Source organism: Ixodes scapularis, unplaced genomic scaffold (assembly GCF_016920785.2).
Source record: "Ixodes scapularis isolate PalLabHiFi unplaced genomic scaffold, ASM1692078v2 PGA_scaffold6__148_contigs__length_123643588, whole genome shotgun sequence".
Taxonomy (NCBI): Eukaryota; Metazoa; Arthropoda; class Arachnida; order Ixodida; family Ixodidae; genus Ixodes; species Ixodes scapularis.
The window spans coordinates 78502379-78514425 of NW_024609881.1; the positions used below are offsets into that span (position 1 = coordinate 78502379).

The 12047-nt window shown below is 49.0% G+C and overlaps 1 protein-coding gene across 9 annotated transcripts in view; it reads right to left on the reverse strand.

Annotated features, from left to right (window-relative positions):
* The window catches only part of LOC8044140 (protein CLEC16A homolog), a 56990-nt gene that overhangs the window by 22945 nt on the left and 21998 nt on the right, over positions 1-12047 (reverse strand). For 6 of the 9 annotated variants that reach the window (XR_005798090.2, XM_029992034.4, XM_029992039.4 and 3 more), the window contains 11 exons: positions 11389-11439; positions 9449-9562; positions 7247-7496; positions 6547-6676; positions 5676-5776; positions 4545-4597; positions 3931-4000; positions 2795-2952; positions 1277-1327; positions 1076-1204; positions 799-919 (listed from right to left, as the gene is read on the reverse strand). Coding sequence is in view for 8 of the 9 variants with exons in the window: in XM_029992034.4 (XP_029847894.2) it covers positions 799-919; positions 1076-1204; positions 1277-1327; positions 2795-2952; positions 3931-4000; positions 4545-4597; positions 5676-5776; positions 6547-6676; positions 7247-7496; positions 9449-9562; positions 11389-11439 (1228 nt within the window). In the remaining variant the exon portion in view is untranslated. The remainder of the gene's footprint in view (positions 1-798; positions 920-1075; positions 1205-1276; positions 1328-2794; positions 2953-3930; positions 4001-4544; positions 4598-5675; positions 5777-6546; positions 6677-7246; positions 7497-9448; positions 9563-11388; positions 11440-12047) is intronic. The other 3 variants (XM_029992037.4, XM_029992040.4, XM_029992035.4) reach the window with 1 other exon arrangement.

Genomic DNA, 12047 nt, shown 5'->3' on the forward strand with positions numbered 1-12047 from the left:
GTTTGGGAGCTCAGGGAAACCGTTGGGTGCTCTGTGGCCCACCCCTGGGTTGCTAGAAAACCAGTTTGAAAAACCATGCTTTAGATCCATTCGGTACGAGCTTTGTTATACGGTAAACCCTCATCACAATGAATCGACGGGACAGCGAAAAATGGAAGCACCGAAGACCAAGCAGTTTGTCAGCTATCGCATCACCGTTCAATGTCATGGTATATTTTCGAGGAATAGGTAGACCCTTTTCAAAAGTCTGTCTGTTTATTTTGTCCGCAGTCTAACCCAATGCCCTAGTGGCGATATCACGCGGGTCCTCCACGCAAAAGAACTGGAACACTTTGAAGAGCATAGAGCATGCGGCGAAGAGTCCATTCCCACAATTCGGTCCTTGTATGTACATTGCATTCAATCCACAAAGATGAAGGCAGGTGATTTAGGGTGCTCAAGTTCTCCCGTTGCCACCATCAGAGTAGATATTTTGGAGCTTCTGTGACTGCCGCTAAATGGCTCCAACTTTTGAAAAAGGGCAGTCAGAGAGGAGCTTTGTTTCTTTGTGCAAGTAACTGTAAATGTATCCAGATACACTGGCAAGAATGTACTAGCTAGTATATTTCTAGCTTAACTATATGTTGGCTCAAGTAAGCAACCACAATTCTCACCTGCTGTTAAGAGTAATTTGTGCAGCTCTGGGGGAATGTTCAACAAAGTGACTAGATGGTGAGAACCTTTGGGTCTAACACTGTCAGAGGTACTGCAGAGAACCTGTAGTGGGGAATAAGACTTTCCCAAAAAGGGACCACTCACTTAGGTCAAGGACGTCGTCCACCTTGACGCAGCTGGCCAGGTTGGTGAGGGGAAGCTGAGTCTCCTTCTCATTGGTCAGGGCCAGGGAGAGCTCCCTCAGGAGCAGGAAGACACGGATGGCCTGGGTTCACGGGGTGGGGGAAGAGACAATGTCACGACATGTCACGCGACGTCGGGTCACGAGACACCGTGGCCTCGTGCCCTATTGAGGCTACAGTCCAACACGGACGCAAAGTGCCAGGAGCTGGCCCTGGACGAAGGGAGCGAGAGCACTCACCCTGCGTGCCCTCTCCACCTCCCCACAGGGCAGCCGCTTGTGGAACTCGATGCCCGTCATGGGGGTACCCATGGGGGGCAGCAGGAGGTTGGCGTCCATCATCAGGTACTCTACATTCAGGGGCTTCTTCTGCATTGGCAACGCGGACACGGGCAACCACATCAGCTGCCACCTCTGACCCGTGAAAACTATGCCACTCACCTTCATCTCCTGAAACTCGTCCTCAAACATGTCCAGAAAGATCTCTTCACTCTGTGTGAACCAAGAGAACGGTGTTACCAACTTCGGGCACAAAAGACACTATCCACGCGGCAATCTGGAACGCAAAGATATTGTGCAGCGAATGCCCATGATGGTCGTGCTGGTCGTCAGCGTGCTTCTCTATTATATGTAGTTGCCAATTTAAATACGAGCTTCATCGCACTGACAGAGACTGGTAAGCAGCGAATGTGTGGTAGGCCTCCCGGGGAAAAAGAGAAGGGCATCCGAATGGCAGCGCCTATCAAAGATCCACTCTCATTTCTGACACAGGCCGTGAGATGGTGCAGCACGGCAGGAAAAGCCACAAAACGTGCCGCATATGATTTCACTTTTGCATGCTCCGACCCCCGACCCTGGATAGCTCGGCCTACAAAGCACTTGGCTCACAATCCCCAAGGTGGCAAGTTCAAATCCTGCAAAGGGACTCAAGTCTTTTTATAGGGATCCCAGTGGACGTAACGCTTTTCGGTGTCGGTTTTTCGTTGCAGTCAGCTGTTACAACCAGACGTTACAGAACTCCATGGAAATCGGCCGATAACGCGCATTGCGTTAAAAAAAGCTTTAGTCACATTCACATAGACAAGCCCATGATGGTCTCCAAGTGCCAGACTAGCCTCCTAAGAGGACTCTCGGAGGAGTATTATGCAAATGATGGCCAACTAACTTCAGGTCTGGTAAGAGGGGCTGTGGATTTCTCTTAAAGTTCAAGAGAAGCCTCTAGTGTGTCATGAACACACCCACTCACATGCTAAATAGCTTCCCACCATGCAGTCTGCTCAATAAGTTTAAAGACAAAAGTATCGTTCTTGGGCTTACCTGCATCAGTTCAAAGAAAATAAAGAAGCATAACAAAGAGACGAGGCAAAGCAGGAGGAATACACAGACATGACAAATTTTACTCCTAGTTGTGCCTCTGCATTTTTTGTGCCATTTTATTTCTCTTGTAACATGCGTCGACTCGCCCAGCTTCACACGTTGCTACCATTACATTGATTGTGGTTGCACTACAGTTTGTAGTCCTGTTTTGTCTCGGAACGACCGTGCGGAATACTGTAGCTGGAGTTGGATGAGAGAATACTATAGCTGGAGTTGGATGAGAGAACTTGTCTAAGTTGCTGTAACTGAACACAGTCAGTTTTGAATCGGATGAGAGACCTTATAGACGTTCCTGTAAATGCACACAATGATAGTTTTGAGTTGGATGAGAGACCTTGTCGAAGTTACTCAGTACTGAATCGGACGAGAGACCTCATAGACGTTCCTGTAACTGCACACAATGATAGTTTTGAGTCGGACGAGAGACCTTGTCAAAGTTCTTGTAATTGGACACATCATAGCTTTGAGTAGGGCGACAGATTTTAGAGGAGTTCCTGTGACTGCACACAACAATAGTTTTGAGTCTGATTGTAGAAGTTCCTGTAATTGCACGCAATGACAGTTTTGGGTCGGACGAGAGACCTTGTAGAAGTTCCTGAGCAGGAGGCTGCTCTCTTCCCGAGCCTGCTCCAGACCGGCCAAGTGCACGTCCTGCAGGCACGACTCCCCGCCGTCCAGCGTCACCAGCTGCTTCAGCAGGAGGATCGACATCTCCAGGGTTGCTAGGCGCACCTTGCTCCCTGCACACAAGCAAGACAGCCAAGGAGAAGCTGGGATTAAAATAGAGTCCCTAAATGGGGCACTACTCTAACGAGACAGGCTAAACAATTCATTCGGTCTTGTTCCATGTCCAGTTTTAGTCCAAATTTTAGTTTTTTTCATTCCTGCATTGATAATAGTAACCGTGGAAGGACCTGTTTTGCCAAGCCAAGTAGAGTAGATGTCGTGCTGACTGGGGACTTGTAGCCAACTGCCACGAATTAGATGTCAGCCTCACTGAGAGGTAAATGCATTAAAAGTAAAACTCACAAAATTGAACTACAGTAAAATTCCCCTTCCCCGAGAGACCCGTCCATTCCGTATTTGAAGCTAAATATCAGTAACGTAAAAATTCCGAAATATCGCCTACCCTCCGATTCCCGTCGGACATCACGCCTTGTCCAACAAGACGTGAACCGGACGATCTGTGGTTCCCGTACTTGTCACAAGCAAGTTCGCAGCGAGTTCACATGTTCTTTTTCAGCGATTCGTGCACGCGATATCAGTTCCTGTGGAGAGCAAGTTTGTAGCCAGTTTCCGGGTGTTCATCCAACCGTGAAGCACGAATCTGTGGCATCCAGAGTCCGCGGCATCCTTTACCGCGACACGAGAGTTTCTAACAAGCTCCCGCGTGTTTGTCACATCGTGAAACTCGAATTCACCGTGGTCGCGACCTGCGGCATCAGTTCTTGCGTTCTGCGGTTTGTGGCAGGGGCCCCTGGGTTTATCATTAATTTTTTTATCGAGTTTCACCCTCCCATCGCCAAAGATAGCCCACCTCAACGTTTTCACCATTCACCTCTTCATTTTGGGTGGGCGCCTATTCGCTTCTCTCAAGCTGCATTAATGTAAAATGCTACGGTGCTTTTATAATAACATAAACGTGCCACGGTGCTCGGACCACTCCACCCGTCGGCCACAAGGACTCAGAGTCGGAATCGAAGACAAAAGAAACTTACCGTATTTGCAGCTGAGGCTGATGATCTGGATAAGCTTCTCCATTAGAGCAACGTTGTACCAGTGCCTCGTCTGCAATGCAGGAAACGAGTCTCAAACGTGTTCAAAACTGTCGGCTACGCCGAGGCTCGTTTGCCCGCAATGCGGCGCCTGGGACGCGTCTCCCGACTGGCGTGCGCGTACACCGTCCCAGAAAGCGGTCCGTCGATTTACGACCGACGATGTCGTAGAAGAGTCATGCTGTCGCCACCCGCGATCCTAGCGGCGGCGCGGCAACGGATAAGGCAGACGCCTCTTCTGCTGCAGTCTGCTCTCCAGTTCGACAGTCCACGGAAGCTTCAGCGGCCGGGGGTTGAGATGCCGTTGAGATGGCGACACGCGTTCGCATGTGCTTTTTGCCGGCATTTCACCGACTGACCGCCGGGACCTCGACATCCGACAGCACGGCACTCCGGCTTTCTGAGACGTCGTTTGTTGTCCCTTCGGGACCGCTTTCGATGTACGGGTGGGACGAGACGCCAAACACGCCGTTCGAAGACGCGCTCCGGGCACAGCACTTGCAACCGAACTAAGCGACTCGGCGTTTTTTCTTCTTCAAAGTTTGGCCGACACTCACCTCCGGTCGCACGGACGGGGTTAGGACCGTGTCCAAGAGCTCCTCGTTGATTCCTGCCAAAGCAGAACGGTGCCAAAGCCTTTCAGAATCTTAAAGGCGCCACGAAACCGTTTCTTTCTTTAGCAAGCTTGTAATCAGAAAAAACTCTTTACAACAGGCATCCTTTTGTTTTCCTTTGTGCATACTAGGTTTTTAAACAAATAAAAAAAAGAAATGAAAAAGAAAAAACCCCACTCGAGCTTACGCCAAATTTTCGTGAACAAATAGTCCGCTCAAAGGAGTCGCGTGGCGTCGGGTCACGTGACCTCGTCTTGAGACATAAGGTTGCACGATCTCACATGGTCAAAGGTAAAGCGTGACATTACATCTCCTTTCAAAATCGTCGAAGCCAGTTCCAATATCGCTTCGCCAATTCTCGAAGAGACAATGAAGTGGTCAAACTTCGGGTCATCTTATCCCAACCATGTTGTTCCATTCGGTCAGTCTGAGCTTTCTGCAGTACGCGGCTTATTTATGCGACGCAAAATGCGAGATACCCTCTTGCCACGAACATACCGTGGAGTTATCAGGTGAGAGAGCACAACTCTGTCTACCTACCAGCTGAGAGAACGGGAGACAGCCAGGGTGCATTGGAGAAAAAAGGCAGTGGGGCAATAAGAACACTTATTCGACAACCAAAAAAAACCAAAAAAACATTCACATGTGGTGAAAATACTATGCTAGAACAGTGGTTCTCAAATGAAGGACCGCACAACCTTTGGGGTCCGCGAAGGCATTCTAGGGGTCACGAGGCCCTCCCTCATTAGTCAAGCCCATCAATAACTGTCTTTTTTCAGATTGAGAAGAAACGCTACGATTTTCAGGTGAGTTTTCTTGTGTGTATGTCAATGAAAGAAGCCTACTTCACACTAGCTTCTATGTATATACATTTATTAAATCATTATCATAATTACCCTATACCTTGTCCTTCCCCTCACCACGGACGAGGTCCTCCATCATATCCGCCGATCCACAAGGGGTCAACGAAACATCAATGGTTGAGAACCACTGCGCTAGAAGATAACTGCAATAGCTGACTCGGCAGCTCTGAAAACACGAGCGGACGTCAAAGAGCCAGTAGTGGATGCCCACCTGGGTTGTGTCCCAAGGCGTACAAGAGGCATAATGCAAAGAGTGCTGGGTGGTCGTTTTCAGAGCAATCCAGGGCATGTAGTATGGCACCCAGGAAAGGCCTGCAGGAAAAGAAACTAGTGTTGGCGACATTCAATATTGTTGCTTCTTCAATATGTAGACTAGACAGAGTCCACCAAGCCGAAAGGTTTGTACATAAGGCACACAACTTGCTATAAACTGTCTGCGAAACAACATGCGGTGCGAATGGTGTAGTCCATCACAATGATGTGAAAATTGTAGGCAAATTCATGCTGCTGATGTCCGACAGCGTCTAGAGTTCCTCTAAAGATCTCTTTCACAAAAGAGAGGAAAAAAATTTGCAGCTTTTCATAGCAGCGTGCAAAAAAGCAACAGTGACAGCCGTTTTTTGCACATAGCAACACCCGCTTTTATGCATATCCACTTTTCATTCAATCGCACACACTAGTCGCCTTGTGGCGACTGAAGTATGTCAGAAAGGAAACAAACTGCACACACCAGTCAACATCTCTACCCAGAACTAAACTGATCAGGTACCATTACGATTGGTGGGTTGCCCCAGATCTGATGGTACATGCAAACTGTTTTCTATCGTGAAAATTGCGTAGTGTTGTCCCCCCGCCAACTGTAGATGTAGAAGTCACTGTCGCCTGGTAAGAGCCAAGTGTGCTTGCTTTGCCCGGCGTCACGAGGCACTGCACGTGCGAGCATACGTAAAATCGAGCTCTCTGCTTGGCACAACGCTGATGCCGCGAACACGGCTAGGAAATCCCTATAGCACTGCAAAACAGAGGAAGACACGCTAGAACTTTTACCCCTTGCTAGCCAGAATGCCAGATGCATCACACACCTGTCGCAGAGGTGCCATCCTTGGCTCAGCTGTTCCAGCGCCACCTGGTTCAGCCGGTGGTGCACCGCCTGGGCCTTCTGCTCGTCCGTGATGTTCAGGCCATCCGGCAGGTATGCTGGGTTCGCCTCGCCTAAAGCCAGAAACCACAAGTTGTTAGGGGCGTCCATTTCACCGAGGCACGTTTTAATCGGTATTAGTACGGAGACTCCCATTTATTGAATCCTTTTGTAGAGAAACTCAGTTTGGAGATAACGGTGATGAGCCTCCTTTTAGCGACTGTTTTTATAGACCCGGTCCTGCACTATAAGCGGTTACGTTGTAAGTGGTCTATACTGTAGATTACGCCGGCCAAACAGATTATACTAGATTGGATTCTGCGCTTAGCCGACTATTAGCAGAACAGAGCCACCTTTTTCTGTGTGCTGCATTTGTGTGAACTGAGGTGCCGCTTTTCCGAACTGCAATTCGTCAGCTCTGTCGACCGACCGGCTGCAGAGCAACCTACAACGAGGCAGGCATCTGCTGCATTTGCCTCTGCTGCTGTGCCATCACCAGCATTGTGGTAGGCAACAGCAAGACCTCTTTTGAGGACCACTTTTGAGGGACTGCTTTTGAAGTCGCGGTAAACACACCGGTTAAAGATGCGCTCCAAGCACCATAGGTAGTTGTGCCACGCAAGCCAACCACGACGCAGCAGTACCTTCGAACTCACAGTCGGCGGAGGGTGCCAGAGTGGGTGACGGGTGATCCCCTTCCTCGGGGTGCAGGGGCTGGGGGGCGGGGCCGGCCTGGGAGTAGGCGGGGCACAACCCGCTCTCGCTGCTGCCCTCACCCCGGCAGCCCTGCTCCTCAAGATGCGACGCCAATGCCGGGGCACGCGAGCTCGTCTCCAGGGACTTCTCGAGGCTTTCTTCCGGCGGGAGGAACTCTGGTTCGCTGCCAAGGTCGCTCTGCACTCCGTGAATGAAACCAACTTTTAACACAGAATGCGTTTCATCGGCTGAATTCGACGAGAAAACTGTCGCGAAAGACTGACATCACGTAATATCATGACATAATTTTTTATAATTATTTTTTGCATAACATTTTTGCCATGGGTTTCAAATAACTCTGATTCCGTTACAAGTAGAGGGTTCCATGTTTTCGGATAAATCTGAAAAAATCCAGAAAACACCCGCCGATAAGAAATTTGTTAATTCGGATTTGTCCGAAAAACTCAGAATTTAGAGGTTACGACGGCAAAACAAAAAGCAAGAAAGAGTGTGTTTTACAAATAAATTTAATAAGAGCACATGATCAGTGGTCCTGAGGAGATTCCACTTCAGTTTCCTTTGAAACCTTACACTACTGACCAATGGGGATTCGCCTTTTAGCTTGTCAAGGTTCGTTCACGACAACGGGTCGTTGTACCTCTGGGTCAAGACAAAAGCAGTCGTTAGGTTCCCAGTTCTGACCATACCACTTATGCTTCTTAGGAAAAGGAGGGATAGTGTTTTTGTAACAGTCAAAGGTATGAACCCATAGATTTAAATAGAGGGGAAGTGCAGCGAAAGCTTCCACGATTCTCGGAGACTAGATCCGGGAGTTTAGTTATTTCAAAGAATCAACTGTTATTGAGGCAGAACATATTTGCAATATTCCTTGTGGGATAGTTAGTATTGCCACTGGCAGGGCTGCCAATGTCAAATGTAGCTGCAGAAATATTCAATATAGGTGAGTTCCAATAAATTTAGGGTATGTTTGAGTTCAAAACTTCTAAATAAATTTTGAAAAATTAGAAACAGTAAAATTAAACTTCAGATTTTAGAAAATTGGAAATCGATCAAAATAAACTCCGTTACACCCCAAACTTTCAGAAAAAAAAAAAAAATGGAAGCCTTTTACAACTCCCTGTAATGGCGAATTAGAGCGCAGCTCTTGAGGAGGAGGAGGGAAGTGTAGAAGGGTGGGTCAAGCGACCTCGGGCGGCGGGGGGTCACGTGACCTTGTGAGAGTCACGTGACGTCGGGGGGGTCACGCGACGATGCCGATGACGTCATCAGTGACGTCACTGATGACGTCATCAGTGACGATGACGATGCGGATACCGATGACGTCACCAGTGATGATGACGATGCGGATGCCGGTGACGCCATCAGTGACGTCACTGATGATGTCATCACTGATGATGTCATCACTGATGATGACAATGACGATGCGGATGCCGGTGACATCATCAGTAACGTCACTGATGACGTCATCAGTGGCGATGACGTCAACGGGGGTCACGTGACCTCGGGGGGGGGGGGGGTATCCCCAGGTCACGTGACCCGGGGGGGGGGGGGGTCACGTGACCTGGATAACCATCGTGACCCTCGTGAGGGTAACCCTAGTAACCCTCGTGAGGGCAACTCTTGTGACCCTCGTGAGGGTAACTCTCGTGACCCTCATGAGGGTAACTCTCGTGACCCTCGTAAGGTTAACTCTCGTGACCCTCGTGAGGGTAACTCTCGTGACCCTCGTGAGGGTAACTCTCATAACCCTCGCGACCCTCGTGAGGGTAACCCTTTTGAGGGTTAGTAACCCTCGTAGCCCTCGTGAGAGTAACCCTTGTAACCCTCACGAGGGTTATGAGGGTTACTCGCGGTTACGGCGACGGCGACGCCGACGCCGCTCAAGCTGGGAACGGGCGCCTAAGAGCTGCGCTCTAAAAAAATCCAATAAACAGCCTCCTAATTTCACACGAAACAAACTTCGAAAACACAGAATCCCAGTTATGTTGCCATTTCTCATGAATAGACAGATATGTACCATACCACTGTTCCTCGACCACCCTCAATGAACTTGGAAGTCCAGGCCTCGATCGACGAGCGTGCCGGTCTGAGTCATCCAAGAGGAAGAAAAGCAAGCATGAGGTGCACACCTTGTTAGACCCGGAGTCGTCCTTGGACCTGGCTGCGAAGACCTTCATGTCCCGGTTGAGGATGATGTTGGCCAGCTGGCGAACCAGCGGCTGGTGGGACACGATCAGGAACACCTGCATCGAGAGCACCCTCCACAATCACCACCCTCTCTACACCCTATCCTTTGAGGTTCCGTTACACAGTAATAGTGATCATTGCCGTTCACTTTGGTGCCCATCAGTAACAGATAGCTTCCCCAATTCATAAAGCGTAACAAATGAAATTCAGAACCAGGCATAAAAAGCAACATCTGGGACATATTAAAAGGATTATCCAAGTTATCTTGATCGTATGGATAAAGTTGGCATACACAATCTCTAATGTTTCTAATATTATAATCTAATAAGCTTCCGTTGAAATGCGACCGGGATTGGAACCCACCGTCCAGGGATTTGTACGCCGGAGCAGTGCCTCGGACCCACCGAGGCAGCTAACTTTGTCGCACAATTACAGTAGAACCTCGTTGATACGTTCTCGGTTGATAAGTTTTCCCGGCTGTTACGTTAAAAACCGCCGGTCCCGCTTTACCTCCATAAAGATACATGCATTAGTCTCCTGCCTGTTACGTTCGCTTTCCCGCTTGTTACGTCCAAAAGTGTCGGCATTGCGGCACCTCGGCACGCCGGGCGCCAGGCTGCCTGCTGGATTTGAAGCGAAGAAAGCCGAACCATGCAATGTGGGTCCACAGCACGTGGGGCACGTAATCGCCCGCCTTCCCTTTACTTCTTTCCCCCTCTTTTCCGTCCCTCTGTCTCCTCGCTGGGCTTTGCTGAGCTCCGCCACAGCTTCCCATCTTGCCCCGGTGCGACTTTGGAGCACTGCCCAGATGGGGAGCAAGGCCGGTGAGGCGACAAACGCTCGTTTTCTCCTGCTGTCCTCTTTTTCTGGCACGAGGTGCACCCACATGCACGCTGCGCTTCTAGTATCTGTTCCGCTCGACAGCGTGAACCGTAGTGTTTCGAAATATGTGCGCTTTGCGCCCATTGGCGGCAGTCATGGCATCACGAAAAAGCAAGGCACTCTCTTTTAAAAAAAAGTTTGATATACTTCAGACGGTAGACTGCAAACCCAGCCGGAAGAGATCTGACATAGCAAGAGACCTCGGACTAGCGCCATCAACTTTGAACAGCATAGTCACAAAACGAAATGGGAGCTCCCAACACTTACTGTGAATATGCGTCGCTTGACGACAACGTCGTTACCTCTGAACCGCAGAGCATAACGGACATTGTGGCCGACCTCCCTACTGCCAACAACGAAGAAAGTGATGAAGATGTCGAGCAAGAAACAAATGATTACGCTGCGCCCACGTTTGTGGACGTGATTGTTGCGTTGGACACCTTGCGCCTCTATGTAAATGTTCCCGACTGCGCGGAGAGAGAGGACTGCGACTCCTGGAAACGGCTTTTACTACTTAACATTAATTCGAAGCGGCAGGAGGATTTTAAGCACTTTCGTGAACATATGTGAGTCCTCTACAGTTCTGTAAGTACACATAAAATGAACCATTGTATAAGAGCTGCTTTCTATCTCGTGTAGAGCCCCCATAAGTGAGTTATCGGTTGTTATGTTTTCCTAGATGATAATTTTTTTTTCAGCAGTTCCCTGAAAAACGTATCAACGAGGTTCTACTGTATTTACATGGTACTGTAAACTACTAAATTTTTCACAATTTTAATGAAAATTAGGTTATGTGAATATATCACACTACAATAACGGACGTACAGCAATCGAAAACTTTTGAGCCCGCAAAATATTCCCGAACTCCACACTCTGTAAAATTCGTGAGATATATTGAGCCAACGGAAGTAAAGTCATTTACAGTGCAATGGAAAGCAAGTCCAAAAGTGGCTTCAGGAGATACACTCATAACAGGAGAATCAAAAAGACGTTGGCTTACTTGTGACAAGAGGAACAGCGACACCACGCTGCTGACCCGCTTCCTATCCTCCTGTGACGAAAGAAATGACGGTGCAAAGCAAGGTTAGGAAGAGAAACATGTAACAATGTAACATCCAGCTAAGGCAAGTTGTCCGCCGGTGCTGTGTCTCGCAGAAGTAAAAAAGCTTCTTGTATGGAGAAAAGTGAGCAAAGCTAGTCAAGTAGCATGCCAGACTTTAAATGCATACTATTTATAGGGCCAGTCTTCAGGATTTTGCGTCCAACGACGCCACTGTGTCAAGTGACACCGTGATGCTAGATGACAATGTGAAACCCCACAATACTGACACCGAGACATCACATGACCCTGGTACAGCTTATGTATCCACAAAACCCTAGCAATTTTCTCTTCGGTAGGCTCCTTACTGTGCAAACAAAAGAAGGATTGCAGACAGACCCCATGCACCGAAAAAATTAGGAAGAGAAGGAGACGAGAGGGACGTCAGAACGCTGAGATCTGGTTAGTGGGCAGGCACGTAGCCAGGGGGGGGGGTCCCATGGGGCCCTGGCCCCCCCATGAAATCCTCCATTTTGCTGGGACCTTCTCTCCCCCCTCCCCCTCATACAGCATTTTGTCATGGACGGGCTTTCCCCCCTTGAAACAAAATCCTGGCTACG